The 20,880-nt window shown below is 38.9% G+C and overlaps 1 protein-coding gene across 7 annotated transcripts; it reads left to right on the top strand.

The window, feature by feature from the left end:
- Window positions 1-1,656: 1,656 nt before the first annotated feature.
- SLC17A2 (solute carrier family 17 member 2) lies at window positions 1,657-20,626 on the top strand. Of its 7 annotated transcripts, XM_017957652.3 has the most exons (13): window positions 1,657-1,913; window positions 6,280-6,438; window positions 6,550-6,660; window positions 8,509-8,720; window positions 11,003-11,236; window positions 11,322-11,409; window positions 13,870-13,956; window positions 15,351-15,469; window positions 15,592-15,753; window positions 16,571-16,703; window positions 16,793-16,940; window positions 17,748-17,838; window positions 18,954-20,626. In XM_017957652.3, the coding sequence occupies exons 3-13, from the start codon at window positions 6,633-6,635 to the stop codon at window positions 19,086-19,088; spliced, it is 1,437 nt and encodes a 478-aa protein (XP_017813141.1). In that variant the 5' UTR covers window positions 1,657-1,913; window positions 6,280-6,438; window positions 6,550-6,632; the 3' UTR covers window positions 19,089-20,626. The 7 variants fall into 7 exon arrangements, with proteins under 7 accessions (XP_017813141.1, XP_009202833.1, XP_009202831.1 ...); XM_009204569.4 differs by lacking the exon at window positions 6,280-6,438; XM_009204567.4 differs by lacking the exon at window positions 6,280-6,438 and having other exon boundaries at window positions 1,657-2,178.
- Window positions 20,627-20,880: the final 254 nt, after the last annotated feature.

The following is a 20,880-nucleotide window of genomic DNA, read 5'->3' as shown; positions in this document are numbered from 1 at the left end:
AAAGTTCTCATTTCTTTTCTTTCTTTTCTTCTTTGTTCTTTTTTTTTTTTTTTTTTTTTTTTTTTTTTTTTGACAGGGTCTTGCTCTGTTGCCTAGGCTGGAGTGCAGTGGCGCAATTTCAGCTCACTGCAACCTTGACCTCCAGGGCTCAAGCAATCCTCCTGCCTCAGCCTCCTGAGTAGCTAGGACTATAGGTGCATGCCACAACATCACGCTAATTTTTGCATTTTTTGTGGAGACAGGCTCTGCCTATGTTGCTCAGGCTGGTCTTGAACTCCTGGGCTTATGCGATTCTCCTGCCTCAACCTCCCAAAGTACTGGGATTACAGGCATGAGCCACTGCCCCTGACCATTATGACTATTTTCATTGGCTTATCAGGCAAATGATAACTATAATAAATCAATCACCAGAATTTTTAATTAAAGAAAGGAAAGAATTGTTTCGACTCTTCCTGCTACCCCTCTGTCCCTCAAAAGGGTATGCTGAATGTTGTCCTCCAAAGACATCCATGTCCTAATCCCTGGAACCTGTAAATATGTTACCTTATATGACAAAAGGGACTTTACATGTTTAATAAGTTAAGAATTTTGACATGGGCAGATTTTCCTGAATTTTGCAGATGGGACCTAGTGTAATCACAAGAATCACAAGGGTCCTTATAAGAGAGAGGCAGAAGAGTCAGAATAAGAGAAAAATACTTGAAGATGTTACACTGCTGGCTTTAAGGTGGAGGAAGGGCCAAGAGCCAAAAAATGCAGTGCTCACTACAAGCTGAAGAGAAAAAGAAATGGATTTTCCCCTAAAGCCTCTGGAGGGGGTATAACATTGCCAATACCTTGAGTTTGGCTCACCGAAACCCATTTTGGACTTCTGACCTTTAGAACTGTAAATAAATAAATAATTGTGTGTTGTTTCAAGCCACCACAGTTGCGGTAATTTACTACAACAGCAATAAAATAGAATTAGATACAGAGATCTGAGGAGTTGAGTAGGATAAGCCTACTCCAGCAGGTTATGTGGGGAGTATGCTGAGACTCACTAGGATGGGGGAACTCAATTAAGGAAGTTTGAAGTTGATAAAGCCAGAGAGGGAAGGCTCTCACCTCATTTTATAAGGGTTGCGTCACACTAGGAAAATCCAATAGCAACCACAGTCTCAAAATTAATAATTACAAATAGGACTCAATTCCAAGAGTCAGGAGCCAAGCAGGAACTGGATTAGGAAAGACATGCATGATATGAAACAGGAAGGAGGGCTACAATGCAGCTTCCTGGGAAGTTGCCAGGGTAGTCACGGTTCACATTCATTAGGCTGTGGGCACCAAATGCGTATGGAAAATCTAATTGACTTAACTGAACTCCTAAAGAGGAATGAACACCTCATTTATTGAAGAACTACTACCAATTAGCATATGTATTTCATTTGTTCAATAATCCCATGAGTAGAGTATCATAATCCTTGCTTTACTAAAGCGGAAGCCAATTCAAAGAGGTTCAGTGACTTGTCCAAACTCAGGGAAAACACTAGGAAGTGAATATGGGTCTGACTCCATCTCTGATTTCAGGAGCCCTGCCCTTTCTTCCACACCATGCCCCCTTGCTTTCAGAAAAAAAGGCTTGTTGACTGAATGGTTGTATGCACAGTTCAAAGCAGAAACACGCAATGACATCTTTTGAGATACTCTAACAGTGAGAACTTGAAAATGAAGTTAAAAATTAAGCGGCAAAGCCAAACCGAGGCTTTCTGAGAAAGTGGGGCCAAACCTGGTGCTGTCTGACTGCCAGGTGGCTCATTATTTATCCCTGTAAAACCCTGCAAAAGTATTTGAAAGGGAAGAAGGGACAGAAAACTCCCTCCTTTTCCAAGTTAGCCTTATAGTCTAGGGCTTAAAATACTGGTTTAATGGTGAAGGTAAGTGCTTTTCTTCTTTATGGGTAGAAGGATAATTACTAACTTACCAAAGGTCCATTAAGGGGAGGGAACAGTTTTAGGAGAAGTCAGAGAAAAGACATTAACAGCAACATAAGGATCTCCATCTGGTAATATTGCCTAATTCCAAAATGAAGAGACTTTCTGAAAAAGATAACTGATTCAATCAAGACCCTAGGGCAAGGCTTGAGAAGCCACTGGTTTACCAATGGACACTGTGGACAATGGTCATTTCTCCAAGGACGCTGTGAGTATTAACTGTGATGCTGTGATTAGTTGGACTGGGTTTGGCTGTGGATGAAATACTGATCATAACTGACAAGATTTGTGTTTGGGACTGTGGCTAACGAGTCTTTTCAGACTTCTATATGAATTTGAAATAGTCCCTCAGGAAAAAGAGAACATGGCCGGGTGCGGTGGCTCACGCCTATAATCCCAGCACTTTGGGAGGTTGAGGCGGGCAGATCACTTGGGGTCAGCAGTTTGAGACCAGCCTGGCCAACACGGTGAAACCATGTCTCCACTGAAAATACAAAAATAAGCTGGGCGTAATGGCGCATGCACCAGCTATTCAGGAGGCTGAGGCAGGAGAATTGCTTGAACCTGGGAGGTAGAGGTTGCAGTAGTTGAGATCATGCCACTGCACTTCAGCCTGGTTGACAGAGTAAGACTCTGTCTCTCAAAAAGATAATAATAATAAAAGGAAAGAGAACATACCAAAGATGAATAAGACTGAAGGCAAGAAAATTGTATGCTTGGAGAGATCACCTAGCTTGTTACCTTCATTGTACAGCTAAGAAAAGGCACCCAGGGACATTGTGGTCAGCACCAATTTCTCAGAAAGACAGGCAGTTGATGAGAGGGCGCTCAGTTTTTCTAACACTGAAGGAATTGCTTCTTCCTATGTTTTCTGGTGAACCCTCCCCACTCATCTTGTGGATTCCAGGCTAGAAGAATCCACTTTTGAAAAGTAGCATTTAAAACCAATTTAACAACCAATCGAAGGCACTTTTATAGAAATATATTTCATTTGCTGTAGGCCTGTACTTAGGGATCTGAGAGGGCCAGACTACCAATATTGTAACTGTTTATTATTATTGCTGTTGCTAGTATCTAGAATAGTATACAACGTTTAACACTTTGCAATTTACGAGGCATGTCTCATAGCTTTGTTTTCACTCCAAACTGCCCAGTGAAGTAACATTATCCCAATTCTTCCCATAAAACAGTGAAAGTCCTGAGAGTTTATGAAACTTTACCTGGTTTACTCAATCTGGGAATGGCAGAGCAGAATTCAGTCCTTGAATATCCTCCCAACTGCAGGTTCATGCTCTTTGATCTAGGTGTAACATTTATTCTGAGTAAACTAGGACTCTGGGCTAACAGAGATGATGCAAGACAGGCTGAATATTAGGAGAATCTAAGAGCCATCTAACAACCATTATAATAAAATCATGAGTTCTAGACTTAAAAAAAGGGGGAAACCTGTTTTTTCACTTATGCGTATACCATAATATGTACATTATCGATTTTTTTCTCAAATTCAATCTATACTGTGTCAAGTAATTTTTTTAATATAACATTTTCCTTTAACTTAATTTCAATTCATTTTTCTGTGTCCACTTACAACTTTGGCACTAGAAATCACAATTATTTTTTTAGAGGTATAGCTCCTTAAAGGGTAGGGTTCTGACACTGTTACATGTTCTCAATTGTTTGCAAATAGGCTAATAATTATTCCACTGTCTCTAACTACATATCAACCATGCCAGTGTTCAGGCTGCATAATTTTATTAGCTTCTGTGCTTATTCTGGAAAAATATTTCCCATTACTATGAAATACCTCAGTTTAGAATGGTTTGGCATGTTAGCCTGATTTCTGCATTTGTCTCATGCAAAGGAAAATAGGAAATGAAGAACTGAAATTACCTATTGATACAAAATCAAAGTAGCATTTGAAACCATAAAACTTAAGTAGGGCTTTTCATCCTTTCTCATTAGACAGCAGCAGAGAATGGGAAGAAAAACTGAAGTGATGGGTTTGTGATACAATTCCAGTAACATAAAGAGCAAGGAGAAGTAGTTTTGTTGTGTTTATGTTTAATACTCAAAGCTCAACTTAAAGGGATTTTTCATCATCAAATTTCCTTCTAGAATAAATGATTGGAACTTGATTTAAAATGTACGAATTCTCCTGTATAATACCTGAAAAATGGAGCTATCCCATTGAGTTTTAAGCTTGTGCTTAAAATATTATGAAAATAAAGGGGAAGTTGTATTAATAGGTAGAACAAACAGCAGTCTGGGCATTAGGGGATCTGGTGCTGGCTCTGTGCAACATGTGGTTTCAGGCAACTTTTTAAATTTTCTGTACACAAATTTTCTTATCAGTAAAATGAACAGTTGGGCCAGAGGATCTCTGAGTCTCTTTCAGCTTTCAGTGTTTATAAGATTGGAGAAGTTGGTGGGAAAGCTTTAAGTGGAGTGTAAGTAATTGCAGCTGCATGTACATTTAAAGAGTTGCCTTCAGCCAAGCCATGGGATCTTGCATAAAAACTGAAATCAAATAGAAAACGGTCCAAACTCTGGGTTTGACCACAGGTGACTTCAGCTAGGATCTGAGTGTAGAGCAATGAGCTGAACTCCTGATGTCCAGATGTTAGCAAGACTTGGAGGCTTTCTAAAGCAAAGCAACAACCAGTATCTATCCTGGTGCTGACCTGATCTTACTAGCAATTGGGTCTCCATTTGAGTCCATTGTACAAAACAATAACAACAACAACAAAAACCCAAACACCCAAAATTCAAAATTTAGATGGAGAGACATTATTCTCAGAATTCTAGAGATACTTGGAAAGCAGAAAACTATACTTGCCATGCTGATGAAGTCCAATTATTGTTCTTTTAAACACATTTAGCTACTTCTGAATATAAAATGAGTATCTACTAATTATTTACAAAATCACTTGGTAAATATAGAAAATCACAAAGAATGAAGTGACCATCCTGCTTTGTAACCCAGAAATAGTCATCACCGGCACTTGTGTGAATCAGTTTCTATTCCTGTATGTGGACATGCATAGCGCACCCTGCTTTGTACACTAGAGTACTAGCATTTTTCTAATGTAATTCAATATTGTTGAAAACATTTTAAAATAGCTTCCATCACAATAATCTATCAAATTGACTTGCCAGACTCTCATTATTAGGTTAATTTATCTCTAACATTATGCGGTCATGAGTAATACTACAAAGGATATTTTTGGACAAAATTTTTCATCTATGCCTTTCCTTATAATCCTTCAGCCTAAGGTCACAGATTATGAATATCTTTAAAGGTATGGACAAGTCTTTTAAGTTTTGTGTGCAAAAGCAGTGCAAAGCCTTGAATGATAAAATATAGGTTTGATACATGTGTTTTTTGTTTGTTTGTTTTGAGACGGAGTCCTGCTCTGTCCCTCAGGCTGTAGTGCAGTGGCACGATCTTGGTTCACTGCAACCTTTGCCTCTTGGGTTCAAGAAATTATGCTGCCTCAGCCTCCTTAGTAGCTGGGACTGCAGGCATGTGCCACTACACCCAGCTAATTTTAGTATTTTTAGTAGAGATGGGGTTTCACCATGTTGACCAGGCTGGTCTCGAACACCTCACCTCAAGTGATCCACCCACCTCAGTCTCCCAAAGTACTGAGATTACAGGTGTGAGCCACTGCACCCAGCCGATACATGTGTTTTTAAAGTCATAGAAGCTTCAGATGTCTTCAAGGATTTAAAAAAATTTAAAAAGTAAAGTCATAGAAGCTTCAATTTAGGAATGAATGGAAAATTGACGATATTTTTAGGATATGGATTTTTCCTAAAATAAACAAAATGTATGTATCCCCAAAGATTGATTAGTGTTCAAATATGAAATTAAACATGTCCATATTTAGAGCCGTGAATTCTCTTTGCCTGTCACAATAGCTGGATTTATTCACAATTATAGTAAGAAGTCCCTGTTCATTATAATTTTCTAGGTGACATGAAGACTGTCAGTCCAATCAAGTGTCCACATTGTGTGGAGCAAATATGAGAATAAACATTTTAAACCTTTAATTGTAATACATATTAGTGTTATGTAATGCCATCCTTCATGTTCGAAGGCGCATGGAACATTGTTCTGGTGGTACAGAGGGGAGAGAAACACCATCAGAATGAAAGGAAAGACCGTTCTGGAACCTTACTCCTTCGCTCTTGAGCTTAGTTTAATTGTCCTGTCTTATGGTCTGCTACAAGCAATACTACTCCTCACCTTTGCATGCTTCTGTGTGGTTTAATAAAGTACATGCAATTTTTCATTTAATTCTTCCAGCTGCACTCAGAAAGGAGCCTTATCTTCATTGAACAGATGAGGAAATGAATGATTAGAGAATTTAAATGACTAACTCTAGGTCACACAGCTGGAACTTATAGCCAGATTTCCTTTTAACAATCCTGTAACCAAAAGCATACCAGTGGTGCCCTATAAAATGTAAGTTATGGAGCTGTGTTGGGTCAAAACTTTTACTGATGCTAAGAGGAGGCAACATTAACAAGGGGAAATTATTTGTGTATTATGTTTTGGATTATGTTCTCTCCATAGATAAAAGACTGTTGTAGTAAAAGAGATTCAGGGCACAGGGAAACTCCACCACAAAGCGTGGTACCATTTCCCACAGAAGCTAAATGGACGGGAAGCCTGCCACCAGGAAAGGTAAAGCCACTGCTCTTGTTTGCAGGCTATGTTAATAAGCTGAAGCTTATTCCAACCCATTTACACATCCCTGCATCACACTGCCCCTTGATAAAGATACTCCCAGTGTAACATTGGAGCCAGCTCCAGCCCCAATCCTATTGCTTTTTCCTTAGACCCACGAAGTCATCTGTCAGAAATTAAGCCAAATAAGCAATACATCCTGGGATCTAGGGAGTGGAATAAGTTTTGGGAAAGTCTTTTTTTTTTCTTTTTTGACAGAGTCTTGCTCTGCCTCCCACGCTGGAGTGCAGTGGTGCGATCTCAGCTCACTGCAACCTCTGCCTCTCGGGTTCAAGTGATTCTCATGCCTCAGCCTCCTGAGTAGCTTGGACTACAGGCATGCACCACCATGCCCAGCTGAGTTTTTGTTTTTTAGTACAGACGGGGTTTCACCATGTTAGCCAGGATGGTCTCGATCTCCTGACCTCGTGATCCACCCGCCTCGGCCTCCCAAAGTGCTGGGATTACAGGCATGAGCCACCACGCCTGGCCCAGGAAACTCATTTTAAACCAACCTACGTATGAATTCCTACTACAATATTCTCGCCAAACGGCTGGCTCTTTCTCCTGAGCTTGGAAACCTCCAGTAAAATGGAAATAATTATTTCCCAGACCACCACTCTTATCTGTGAGCTTTTTTGGCCATTAAAAATTATTTCTTCCATTATATTCTTATCTGTGTCTTCATAGGTTTTCTCTTCGTTTCGTGTTAGTGTTTTCCTTCAAATAAGCAGGAAAAATCCAATCTATCATGCACATGGGAACCCTTTCAATATTGCTCTGTGGTTGTTCCACTTTATGGGGATGCTTTTAAAGAAAAAATTTGTCCTTTCAATACATTGAATATCTTCCAGCACCACATCACCTACAAGCTTTGTAAAAATAGTTCTACACATTATTTTTTTTTTTTTTTTGTTTGAGACTGAGTCTTGTTCTGTCACCCAGGCTGGAGTGCAGTGACATGATCTTGGCTCATTGTGACCTCTGCCTCCTGGGTTCAAGTGATTATCCTTACTCAGCCTCCTGAGTAGCTGGGATTACAGGCATGCACCACCATGCCCAGGTAATTTTTGTATTTTTAGTAGAGATGGGGTTTTACCATGTTGGCCAGGCTGGTCTCGAACTCCTGACCTCAAGTGATCCTCCTGCTTTAGCCTCCCAAAATGCTGGGACTACAGCACCCCACGCAATTTTTATTTTTTTAAGTTGAGCATATGTGAAGGCAGGGCCTAGTGACACATAGCAAAAACATTTCCAAGTAGACATTACACTAGGGAATTAGTCGAAGTGTTCTTTTAAAGTACTATCTCTCAAATGTATTAAAAGAGAATCCTTGGATGTGCAATACCTTAATTCAAAGGCAGCTCATTATGTATAAACTCTCAAGCTTTGTGATAAACAAATGTGCATAACAGATGGGACTATTGACTTACAGCCCAGAGAATTTTACTGATGCTGAGACAGTTACGTGACTGGCTCTGCCACTGTCATCCCCATTCACTTCGTTTTGGAGCAATATGACATAAATGCCTTACATTTGGGTTTTCTCTATTTATCATCTGCTTCCTACCCCCTTGAAAGATAGCCATATTTGCTTTACTTGGTTATAAGATCCCATATTCAATGTCTTGAAGCCAACCAAATCATTTGACAAAGTGGGTTTGTAGTGCTGGATATTTTGGTGAAAATAAGACAATGAGATTTCATGACATCATCCAAAGTTCTATCAGATCTAGCTGTGGGAGAAAGGAAAAGAAGGGGGTCTCGGTCAGGATGCTCATTGCATACATGTGTGTTGTTCTCTAGGTCCAGATTTCTGTTCATTACGCTATGGGCTGGCTCTTATCATGCACTTCTCAAACTTCACCATGATAACTCAGCGTGTGAGTCTGAGCATTGCAATCATTGCCATGGTGAACACCACTCAGCAGCATGCTCTATCTAATGCCTCCACTGAGGGGCCTGTTGCAGACGCCCTCAATAACTCCAGCATATCCATCAAGGAATCTGATACAAAGGTAAGTATGACAGAAAATAGGGCTCTTTGTTGAGAGGAAAAAACTTTGAAAGGAAGGCATAGATCTTGATTCTGTGGAGTATAGAAGTATACATTTCCAATGACAAACTAAACCTGACTGGAACTATTTTTCTTTGAGACATTGATTACTTCTATAATAAAAATAAGATTTCATTGAGGTTATTATGATTATAAGGTGGGTGAACTGTAGGATTAAATGTGAAAAATTTTAAAATGGAACAGTTTATGTGATGTCTTCAATGAAAAACTAGGTATTACCTGGGCACATTCTTATAGGTTACTAAATCCTATCCAGTTCTCTGCCTGCTTTACTGTTTCTAAGCAATTTTATAACCCTGTAAATTCTATATAACAAATAGAAATGCAAATAATTCTTGTCCATAGCTTTGCAAATAAATTTTGCCAAGAGAAAAATCAGTTAAAACTTTTCTCCACTCACCTCCTAGTGGAAATCAGCCAATTTTGCTGTTTGTTTGTTTGTTTATTTTTTGAGATAGAGTCTTTCTCTGTCATTCAGGCTGGAGTGCAGTGGCGTGATTTCAGCTCACTGCAGCCTCCGCCTCCTGGGTTCAAGTGATTTTCCTGTCTCAGCCTCCTGAGTGACTGGGACTAAGGGGGCGTGCCACGACTGCTGGCTAATTTTTGTATTTTTAGTAGAGACAGGGTTTCACTAGGCTGATCTCGAACTCCTGACCTCAGGTGATCCACCCACCTTGGCCTCCCAAAGTGTTGGGACTACAGATGTGAGCCACTGCACCGGGCTCTGCTGTATATTTAAAGTATATTTCAGCATTGCTTCCTGCTTGTGTTATGCGTGATTCTTTGAGTTTTCCTTTGAACCAGTTATAACATCTTATTTACTCCCTCCATTAATCAATGAGTTAAATAAAATCTTTGCTGTATGCTTATTTTACATTTATATGGAAACCATGAATTTACCCAATTAAAAAAATTATCCTTTAAATTATCTTGTACTGTACATTTCCAATGTCATCACTATAATTCATGATTAATGATTTTATTACATTGGACCCAGCTTATTTACAATGAGTACATAAATTTATTGTCTCCAGTCTTTCCTCCATTATCCCATCTACATATCCACACTGAGTAGATTCACTATTCAGGTATCTTGGATACCTTCAAGTTGTCAAACATACAGTGTTCACTGGACATGCTGTGTTCCTCCGGAATTTGGACCTACTTCTCAGCACACTCACATCTGCTATCAATGACCCATGGAAAGTTTTTGCTCTGAGCAAGCCAGAGTCCCTGTTAGTTTCTTCCAAATGCTACAAGTTCACTTTTGCAAATTTTTCCAATGAGATAAAATTTTCCTTTTTGACTTTCTATAAATCATAGTCATTTTTCAAGGGATAGTTCAAATATTGCTTCCTTTCTGGGACCTTCCTGAATTATTCTTTTTCCTCTCAAAGTTGCTGTTTTATTTATATTCATCCTCAAATCTTGATTCTCACATGATTCATATACCTTGTATTATTTATTGTTTTTTTGAGTGGGTAAAATATTTTATATCATATTTTATATCCTTTGGCTCTCTATAGCATGATGCCAGATATTTAGGGGCCTTATTGCATTTATTTTTTATTTTATTTTAAAATCTATTTTATTTATTTATTTATTTTTTTATTTTAAAATCTATTTATTTTTAGGTAAATATTCAGGTAATATAATTTATATAATTATTCAGGCATTTTAGGTAGTTATTTTAAAATAATTCAAATTATTTATTGAGTTGTATCAGAAGAATGTGATCTTATTCATTTGTAATATGTGTTTTAGAAACTCAGTTCAGCCAGGGCAGACCATAATTCCCAAACTTGATTTTTCTTTTTAATTAGGTACTGATTTTGGTTAAGAGTTCAGTAAAGCTTTGTGTGTGTGTTTTAAAAATTCTTTGATATAAGAGTCAACATGTTACTCAACTTTTACTAGAAGCAAAATAGAGGAAGCACTTTCACAGATGAAATATCTCTCATTGTTTTCTTCCATTTACTTCTTCCTATTATTCATCTATATAATCATTTTCTTTACCTCTTTTCTTCATTTTTTCTGTTTTTCTCTCCTTCTAAGAAAGCAAATTAGGGGTATAATTGGTTGTTTGGGAAGGTAGGAAGAATATAGAGAAAAACAAAAATAGATATTTTATAGTAGGGTCTCACCAACCTCAAGCAACTCTGACTGTAAAGTAGATTTTCATAATAGGACTTCTTGACAAAGAGTTTTCCTATTTTCCCCCAGGCCTCTGTGTATCAGTGGAGCCCAGAAACTCAGGGTATCATCTTTAGCTCCATCAACTATGGGATAATACTGACTCTGATCCCAAGTGGATATTTAGCAGGGATATTTGGAGCAAAAAAAATGCTTGGTGCTGGTTTGCTGATCTCTTCCCTTCTCACCCTCTTTACACCATTGGCTGCTGACTTCGGAGTGATTTTGGTCATTGTGGTTCGGACAGTCCAGGGCATGGCCCAGGTATCCAGATACTTTCTCATTCTGGGTGGGATCCAGATTCCTGAATTCTACAAAATATCAAAGGTCTTAATGATTTTCATTTCAGGGAATGGCATGGACAGGTCAGTTTACTATTTGGGCAAAGTGGGCTCCTCCACTTGAACGAAGCAAGCTCACCACCATTGCAGGATCAGGTAAGTGTGCACACATGGGTCATAGCTTTGTCATCTGTTCCATCCTACTGTGTCTTATCATCTATGAATCAAACAGTTTAGGGAAGAGGGAGAAAAACTACTATGGAAAAATTCAACAATACAAGACAGTTGCATCACAAATAAGAAAGATGCATCTGTACAGTAAACACATTGAGGCTTAGAAGTAGAAGAAACCACTGTGAGCTAGGATTCAGCTCAGAAAAGCCTTAGTAGTCAGAAGAGCCTTGTAGGAAAATGTTTAAACCTTTAAGAATTGCATAAATGGAAAAAAGATCAAGTAAACTATATATACACCATCTTAGCAATGAATTGGCAGTGAGAATTAAGGCTACCACAGCTCCAAGTGGTAAGGAGGAAAATGAGGCTAGAAGAGTTTGGAGTTTCTGTATTATTCTAAGCTCTTGACTATTCTATTGTGAGCTAATTAATTCTCACAACAACCCTCTCATGTAAGTACCATTTTAAATTCTTATTTTACAGAGAAGGGAGTTAAGGAAGGTGGAGATTAAGAAAATTGCCCAAATACAAATAGCCAGCAGGCGGTAGGTCTGAGATTTAAGCCCACGCAAATTTTAGCCCCAGAGCAGACACCCTTAATCACTATGCTAGACTGCCTTTCCGTGGTATGTGATCCTACTAAGGCCTCTACAACTTTATCAGTGCTGTTCTTCCCAGCCCGTCATGCTGAGAGTATATACTCGAAGAGCAGAACTAAGATTCCATCAAGCTTCTCACTCCTAGGTCCACTACACAGCTGCATCCTGCAGACTTTTACCTCAAGCAACCCTCCTGCTTTCTTGCTTCCTTCCATCATAGTTGTCCCCACCTCCTCTATTTGCAAATACTATCTGCTGATCTCTCTCTCTTCTAGACTGGTTTCTTTCAACCTTCCTTCCACCAAAACCAAGTTATCTTGCTAAAGTAAAGATGAGGGCCGGGCGCGGTGACTCAAGCCTGTAATCCCTGCACTTTGGGAGTCCGAGACGGGCGGATCACGAGGTCAGGAGACCGAGACCATCCTGGCTAACACGGTGAAACCCCGTCTCTACTAAAAAATACAAAAAACTAGCCGGGAGCGGTGGCGGGCGCCTGTAGTCCCAGCTACTCGGGAGGCTGAGGCAGGAGAATGGCGTAAACCCGGGAGGCGGAGCTTGCAGTGAGCTGAGATCTGGCCACTGCACTCCAGCCTGGGCGACAGAGCTAGACTCCGTCTCAAAAAAAAAGAAAAAAATTAAAAAAATTTAAAAAAAAAGTAAAGATGAGGCATTTTTCCTCATCTGCTTGATAATTTTCAATGTGTTCCTTCATGTTTACAGACTAAAGACTGACCTCTTTATTGCATGGATACAAAAGTTCTCAGCCATCTGGCCCCAACCTTATTCCACTCAACTCCCCTGTGCAAGCATGGCTCTAGTGGCACCGGACATTGGCTGCTCCCCACATAGATCTGCACTGCACTTCCCTCTGGCTCTGCTCCCATTAGTTTATACGCCTGGAAAGTTCTTTGCCCCTGCTCCTTGTGCCAAAATTCTATCTATCCTATTGTGTAGCTTACGTAAAAACTTCCTAAATCTTATAATTATTGTCAATTATTATTATTACTTCCACGCACATTGTAGTTTTATTATCACACTTATATTTTACATCTTTTTTTTTTTCAAATTACAGGTTGGAACCCATTAGTGAGTCATAAAATCCATTGAGTGGGTTAAAATCATTATTTAAAAAAATGAATAGAATAGAATAGAATAGAATAGAATAGAATAGAAATTCTTGGAGTGCATTGGACATGGTAAAGTTAAATATTGATTCATGAAACCATTGAGGCATATGTGTGTGGTTGTGTGTACAAGTGTTTATGTATATTGGTGTGTGTGTTATGTTACCCTGTAAAATGCATTTCTTACTATGGGTCTCTGTGAATTATGTTTCTTGTTTTTTTTTTTTTTTAATGTTGACTCCAAAGCCTACATGGCATTTCACTAGTGACAATCAATTTTATTCACATTTTTCTCTCCAATTGGACCAGAAGCTCTTTGAGGGCAGGGGCTGTGTCTTACTGAATTTTGTAAGTCTTTCATTTCCTGCCCCCAGCCTCATATTAGATCATACAAGAATGCAACTGTAATCACAAGAAAATACTAATGGGCTAATGGGCTATGATAGCAGAGAGTTGCTGTGACAAACTAAGGGATTTAGATTTGGTCACATTGGTGTTGAGGAGTCATTGAAGAATCAGAGGGTTTGTTACTATTATTTATTAATTTTAATTATATCATATATATTACTTTATTGGGGAAAATCTGTGAGCAGAAATAATTACTCTCATTGCCCAATAATTCTAAGTCTGCCATCTCACTGTTGGGACAATGTTTAGAGAGGCCATGAAGTCTCAGCGTTTGCTATTTTCATAAGTGTTTTTCTCCCTCTTCCCTTTAGGATCAGCATTTGGATCCTTCATCATCCTCTGTGTGGGGGGACTAATTTCACAGGCCTTGGGCTGGCCTTTTATCTTCTACATCTTTGGTGAGTCACTTTCTCTTAAATCCTAATGCCTCCATTTCCTGAGCATCCGTTTTGGCACCTACATCACCCACATTCTTCCTATATGAAAGAAAATGTCCTTTATCAAATGGAAGATGATAACAAATGTCAACGGTTGGTATCATTTTTAATCTAGTCACACAAGTTGATTAACACCTTCCTGGTGGTTCTGGGAAGCCACATGCACAGGATAGAGGAGTTGACTATTCACATGGCACTGACTTGTGATGCAGTCTTGTGCTTCCATATTAAGCATCTTCTGCAGAATCTCTACCACCACATCTAAAGTGCCTGTTACATGCAGTTAAGATGTCAGAGATAGTGAAGTACATCTTCAATGTGTCTTCATATTTTATTATAATTATTATTTTTGCCCAAGATGCCATTCACCTATTCTCTACCAAGTTCATCTTGCAAAGCTCGATTCAACTGTGCCCTTCCCCATGGGCCCTTCCAGGGCTTACTCTATTAGATTCTGGCATTCTTTCATTTATGATATTTCCTCTCTAGGTTATGTTGGTGTGTAATTATTTATTTCTCCTTTTCTTTCCACTAAACTGTGAAATGCTTGAGGCAAGGAATCCATTCTACAATGTTTTCATCACTTGGGTATCATCATAGTGCCTGATTTTTAGCTTTAAAATAAAAGAATCAATGAATCCAGTAAATAGATGGAATTTAAAGAAAACTAGTCCTCAGAATCTTTTAACATAGAATGTTCTTCAAATAACAAATTCCAGTAATAAGACAATTTTCTACATTTGATTTTGTTGTTATAGCCAAATGGTATCATTAAATATAGTCCTGGCCTGAATGGCTTTCTCATTAATGGTGTTAATTATTTTGGTTTGTGCATGTTAACCAGGTATTGTACAGAAATATTTCTTTTGGGAATCCATAATGGATGTATGGCTTGAATACAAATAACACTGTCTCTTGTAAGTGCATTGGAAATTTTTTCTTGCCACATGATTTCATGGAAGGTTGTTTCGAGTATGTGTGACTGCAATCCTGACTATTCAGATCTTCCACAAGACAATTTATGTGTGCATTAAGAAGTTGCTGCTCAAAATACATAACACTATAATCATTGGAGGCTTTAAAGTAGTTAATCAGCTATACAATGCCATGCTCATGTCATCTCCAGAGGGCTCTGACATTGACAAAAGGTGGCTTTCTATTGAGACATAGTATCTTAAAAGCTTTAACAGGTTTGTAGAAGGATTGAAAGAAAGAATGGGAATATTTAGGTCCTTATGGTAGAATAAGCATTAATTGATTAGTATGTAGAAGGGAGAGGCATGCCACTTCAGAGGAAACTCCCTTCCCCTAGTAAACAAATCTACCTAAAAACTAATTTTATACCTTCTTCCCAGGTAGCACTGGCTGTGTCTGCTGTCTCCTATGGTTCACAGTGATTTATGATGACCCCATGCATCACCCATGCATAAGTGTTAGGGAAAAGGAGCACATCGTGTCCTCACTGGCTCAACAGGTACAGTGCACACCTTGTACCTGTGGCCCATGCAGTGGTCTCTAGGGCAGGGTGTGGATCTCCTCCGAGAGGCACCATCTTGGCTGCTCTAATACTCATGCTGATTAGATATTTCTTTTTAGCCCAGTTCTCCTAGACGTGCTGTCCCCATAAAGGCGATGGTCACATGCCTACCACTTTGGGCCATTTTCCTGGGTTTTTTCAGCCATTTCTGGTTGTGCACCATCATCCTAACATACCTACCAACGTACATCAGTACTCTGCTCCATGTTAACATCAGAGATGTGAGTTTACTTCCTATACTTCTATGAAAATGATAATGGTAATAAGGAGAAACAGTTCTGTGTTACCTATTACATTCTGGCTTTACATATAACCATTAATTTAACTTTCACAATGACCTTGAGATAGGTGTTGTTATAATTCCTTTTTCACAGATGTGGAAACAGGACACTTAGAGGTGAGATAACTTGCCTCAGGTTGCACAATACTAAGTGGTAGAGCTGCTGCAGCATCCGTATTCTTAACCACTATGCTATACTAACACACCAGCTGATTCCAAAGTTTCTTTTAGAAATTAATATTGTTGGGCTGGGCACAGTGGCTCATGCCTGTAATCCCAGCACCTTGGGGGGTTGAGGCAGACGGATTATGAGGTCAGGAGTTCAAGACCAGCCTGACCAATATGGTGAAACCCCATCTCTACTAAAAATACAAAAATTAGCCAGGCATGGTGGCAGGCGCCTGTAATCACAGCTATTCAGGAGGCTGAGACAGGAGAATCGCTTGAACCTGGTAGGTGGAGGTTGCAGTGAGCCAAGATCGTGCCACTGCACTTCAGCCTGGGCAACAAAGTGAGACTCCATCTCAAAAATAAAAAACAACCAAGAAATGAATATTGCTTCTCTCTGGAGCCCAGAGTGATGCAGCTTCTGGCCCTCTTATCTGAGACAGTGTTCGTCTAGTGTAAAAAATGACGCTAATTTTCCCCCAAACAACCCACAATATCATGGGAGTAAGTTAATGGCTGGTCTGTGTAACTGATAAATTTTGGTGCTAACATATCTCTGTAACTACTCTGTATAAATTTCCTTCCTTCAGAGTGGAGTTCTGTCCTCTCTGCCTTTTATTGCTGCTGCAAGCTGTACAATTCTAGGAGGTCAGCTGGCAGATTTCCTTTTGTACAGGAATCTTCTCAGATTGATCACTGTGCGAAAGCTCTTCTCATCTCTTGGTAAGGATAAGTGTGTGGGCTCATTTAACCAATTCCTTTTCTGCACATGGTCTCAGAGGGTTCCCTGACAGCATGTCCTCATTGCCCAGGGCTCCTCCTTCCATCAATATGTGCTGTGGCCCTGCCCTTTGTGGCATCCAGTTACGTGATAACCATTATTTTGCTGATACTTATTCCTGGGACCAGTAACCTATGTGACTCAGGGTTTATCATCAACACCTTAGATATTGCGCCCAGGTAAGAGCTCTACCTGTTTTTTCCCCTCCTCCAGACCCCTCCAGAGGTGTTAGACCTTAGTAGTCACCGTGAAACTCTTTAATGTTACTGACATGCACTAATGGCAGAGAGACAAATAACTACAAATGTTTGTCTATGGCCATTTTTAGAACAACAAATGTGGCATTTTTAGAACAATGATTTCCAGCCTTGGCCAGTAATCATTTTGATAAAAAGCTTCCCAAGGTTCCCTAACAGAGATTGAACTGTGTATGCTGGGAAAAGGCCCACACATGTGATTTAGAAAAGTTTCCATGGTGTTGTTCATATTAGCTACCACATATATATACAGTCATAGTAAGCCAGCTCCTGTGCCAAGACTTGCCATGTATCAACACATCTAATCCTCACAGTTACATTAGGTAGGTCCTATTGTTATCCCCATTTTATAAGGGAGAAGGCTGAGGCACAAGGAGGTTAAATGGTGTGACTATGGTCACATAGAGGCAGAGCCAGGATTTGGACCCAGGGAGTTTGGCTTTGGAGTCTGTGTCCTGCCCGTTGCACAAACTGGCTTCTACACTGAGCTGCCAGGGTAAAGAAACTCGGTTCCCAAAGAGACTGCATTGCTCCCTGGTTATTGACTCAGTAGGTTGGTAATTTCAGGTTTGGCAAATAGACATTGCCCTGAATGTCTTTAGGTGAATGAAAAACTGCATTAAGCAAAATGACTTTGCCATAAGAGCTGAACTGTGTTAAAGTTGAGTTGCTGCAGAAGCTGTAGGTGGCTTTCTATATAAAATCATTTATAAAATCATCTTCCCACAGATATGCAAGTTTCCTCATGGGAATCTCAAGAGGATTTGGGCTCATCGCAGGAATCATCTCTTCCACTGCCACTGGATTCCTCATCAGTCAGGTTGGGCCAGTTTATTGAACATCTTCAAGTGGCAGGTATTGTTTTAGGTGTTGTAGATACACACAGTGCTCACAAGGTCTGGATGGCAACACAATTACTCTATTTACATGAGCCTCTAAATCAGATTCTGATAGGTCAGATTTCCCAGGGAAAGAAAAATATAAGCTTATTTTCTCAAGATGAATAGACATGAGATTGATTAAAATGAGCTGTTCTGGTGCAGAAGACAGCATGTATGGCTTCCTAGAGGTACATGAGCATGAAACAATTCTTAGTTATGAATAGAATGAATGACACATGTCAAGGAATAGCAAGAGATGAAAACAGAGGGGCATAAGAAGATCATGAAGAATATGTTCAGACTAATTCCAATTTTTAAAAAATCACAAAAGGGAAACAAAGTATCCCAAGGCCTGTTTAAAGACAATTTAATGGCTGAAAAGAGATTGGCTGTGAGACATTGCAAGGAGGATTTCTCAGTGTTTGGAAATGCAGGCTCATGAGGAAGACAAAAAGACAGACCCAGTCAGGGATGGAAGGACTGACGAGAACCAACTTACAAAGAGAAGTTTTATTTTTACTGTATTCCTATGTGATCAAGTTGCCAGGTTAATATTTGACTAAACTGCTAGGAATCCACTGTGACTATAATGCTGGAAATTACTTAGTAGGGCTTTCTGAGGAGGGTCACACAGAAGACCAGATAGAACTCGTGTTGAATTGGGATGCGTTGTAGTGATAGATGTCAACAGCCAAAACCAAACCAAACCAAACCAAACCAAAATAAAAAAACAGAGAAGACACAAACACGATGCCATGGTGCCATTTTAGGCATAATTTTAAATCAGTAATATTATACATTGAAATCCAAATTTTCAGAAAAACATTAGTGTATTTTATTTTTATTTAAAGAAATAACCATCTCAACTCAGGACCCGATGTGCATTTTGGCCATTTTGTTTCCAATAGTTTCATAAACTTTCTTAAGTAGCTACTGCACATTGTTCATTATATTCCTTGTGATCAACATTGCAATACACAACTTGGAGGGCTACTAGAACTGGTGTAGAAGGAGCTTGTGAGATTGATCATTTTTCTGTGTTTTTTACCTCTAGGATTTTGAGTCTGGTTGGAGGAATGTCTTTTTCCTGTCTGCTGCAGTCAACATGTTTGGCCTGGTCTTTTACGTCACATTTGGGCAAGCAGAACTTCAAGACTGGGCCAAAGAGAGGACCCTCACCCGCCTCTGAGGACATAAAGTTACAAACTTAAATGCAGTACTGAGCATGAACTTTTTAAACATTTTTTACTTATCTTCATATTCTTGACCATAGACTCAGCAGTTCTTAACTCTTGCTGTGTGTTAGTCTTCCCTGGGGAACCTTTATAAGATACTGATGCCTGGGACTCACTCCAGAGATTCTGAATGAATTGGTCTAGGGTGGAACCCAGATACCACTAATTTTTAGATACTCCTTAGAGGTTTCTAGCATGTACCTGGGGTTGACAACAGCTGGACAAACTTGAAAATCCATGTGACCTTTGAATTTTCCTCATTGGAAAGTACTAAATAAATAAAAATTCATGTGAAAATGATCACTGATAAATATCTTCATAGTGGGGCAGGTTATTGGGTACAGAGAAGAGCTGCTCGGAATTGTAACCATATGTTACAGATCTCAGCACCCATCAGAACTGTAAAGCTATAATCCCCAGAATTAAAGTTTTTATTATTTTTTATACATTGTAAAACATGGACGTTTATTTATGTGGTTAAATTCTATTAAAATTTACATGCTAAAATAAAATAGACCATTTTCAAATTATTTAGATTCAGATATTTCCATCAGATTAAGCAGATATTTATCCTAGCCCAATTGCAAGAGATTAATGATGAGAAAACGATCAAGAAAAGATTAAATAAATGAGGTTAACTTATAAATCAAGGACAGAGAGGATAGAATTGGAAAGCTTGTATTGTGAGAAGAATGGATGTAAAGGAAGGCAATGTAGATACTTCCAGAAGGGATAGCAATATAGTTTAGACCATATGATGAAAATTGGAGGGAGATGACAGAGACACTTTCAAGTGAAATGACAATTTATATGGGGGAGAAAAATATTGAAGATATAACAAGATGAGAAAAGGCATAGAAATGTATCACATACAAGAGAAGTTCTTTTTGAGGGTAGAAAAAGATAATTTAACCTTCTTCATATTTTTGTTACTTTCCCAAGATACTCAGGCAGCATCAACTCTAACAGGAGATAATTTGGCTCCTAACACTTAAAACATATCCTTTAGGTTGTCTCCTCACACAGAGCTGAATCTGGTTTTGCCACATGTCTAGAGAGGAGGTTCTCACCATATTTTAAATCCTATTTAAAAACTGCCAGGACAAGAACCTTGGGCTACTTCAGCAGATGAAGAGAATCTCCTAATGCAAATCAACGTGTATTTTTGAGCAGATTTTTCAGAAAAACAGTGTCAGGCCCTGAGAATGATACTAAGATGAGAACATTGACTTTTGCCTTCATGGTATTGACAATATAAAGAGAAAGGGGGGTTTTCAGAAAGCTAAAAGAAGAAGTAGAAGCAAAAAGAGAGACAGAGTATAATAGGTAGTCAAATTATGTACAGAAAAAAGAGAAAAAAAGACCAAAGAAGGGTGGGGGGCAGACAACCCAACTAAAAAATGGGCCAATGACTTGAACAGGGACTTCGTAAAAGAGAAAATGCAAGTGGCTCCTTAATATATAAAAAGATGTTCAACTTCATTAGTCATTACAGAAATGAAAATCAAAACTACAATGAAATACCACTATAAAATTAACATAATGGATAAAATGAAAGATGATAGAAGACAAAATGTTGCCAAGCGTGTGGAGCAACTGGAACTTTCATATGCTACGAATGTGAACTTTGGAAAGCTGCTCAGAAATATCTCCTAAAGTTAAATGTACAATTCCAGTGACTCAGACGTTTTACTTAGAAATGCACATATACATCCATAAAACATGCACAACAATGTTCATAGGAGC

This window comes from Papio anubis, chromosome 6, assembly GCF_008728515.1.
Source record: "Papio anubis isolate 15944 chromosome 6, Panubis1.0, whole genome shotgun sequence".
Taxonomy (NCBI): domain Eukaryota; kingdom Metazoa; phylum Chordata; class Mammalia; order Primates; family Cercopithecidae; genus Papio; species Papio anubis.
The sequence above is the reverse complement of the archived record's forward strand: the minus strand, read 5'-3'. Positions and strand labels throughout refer to the sequence as shown.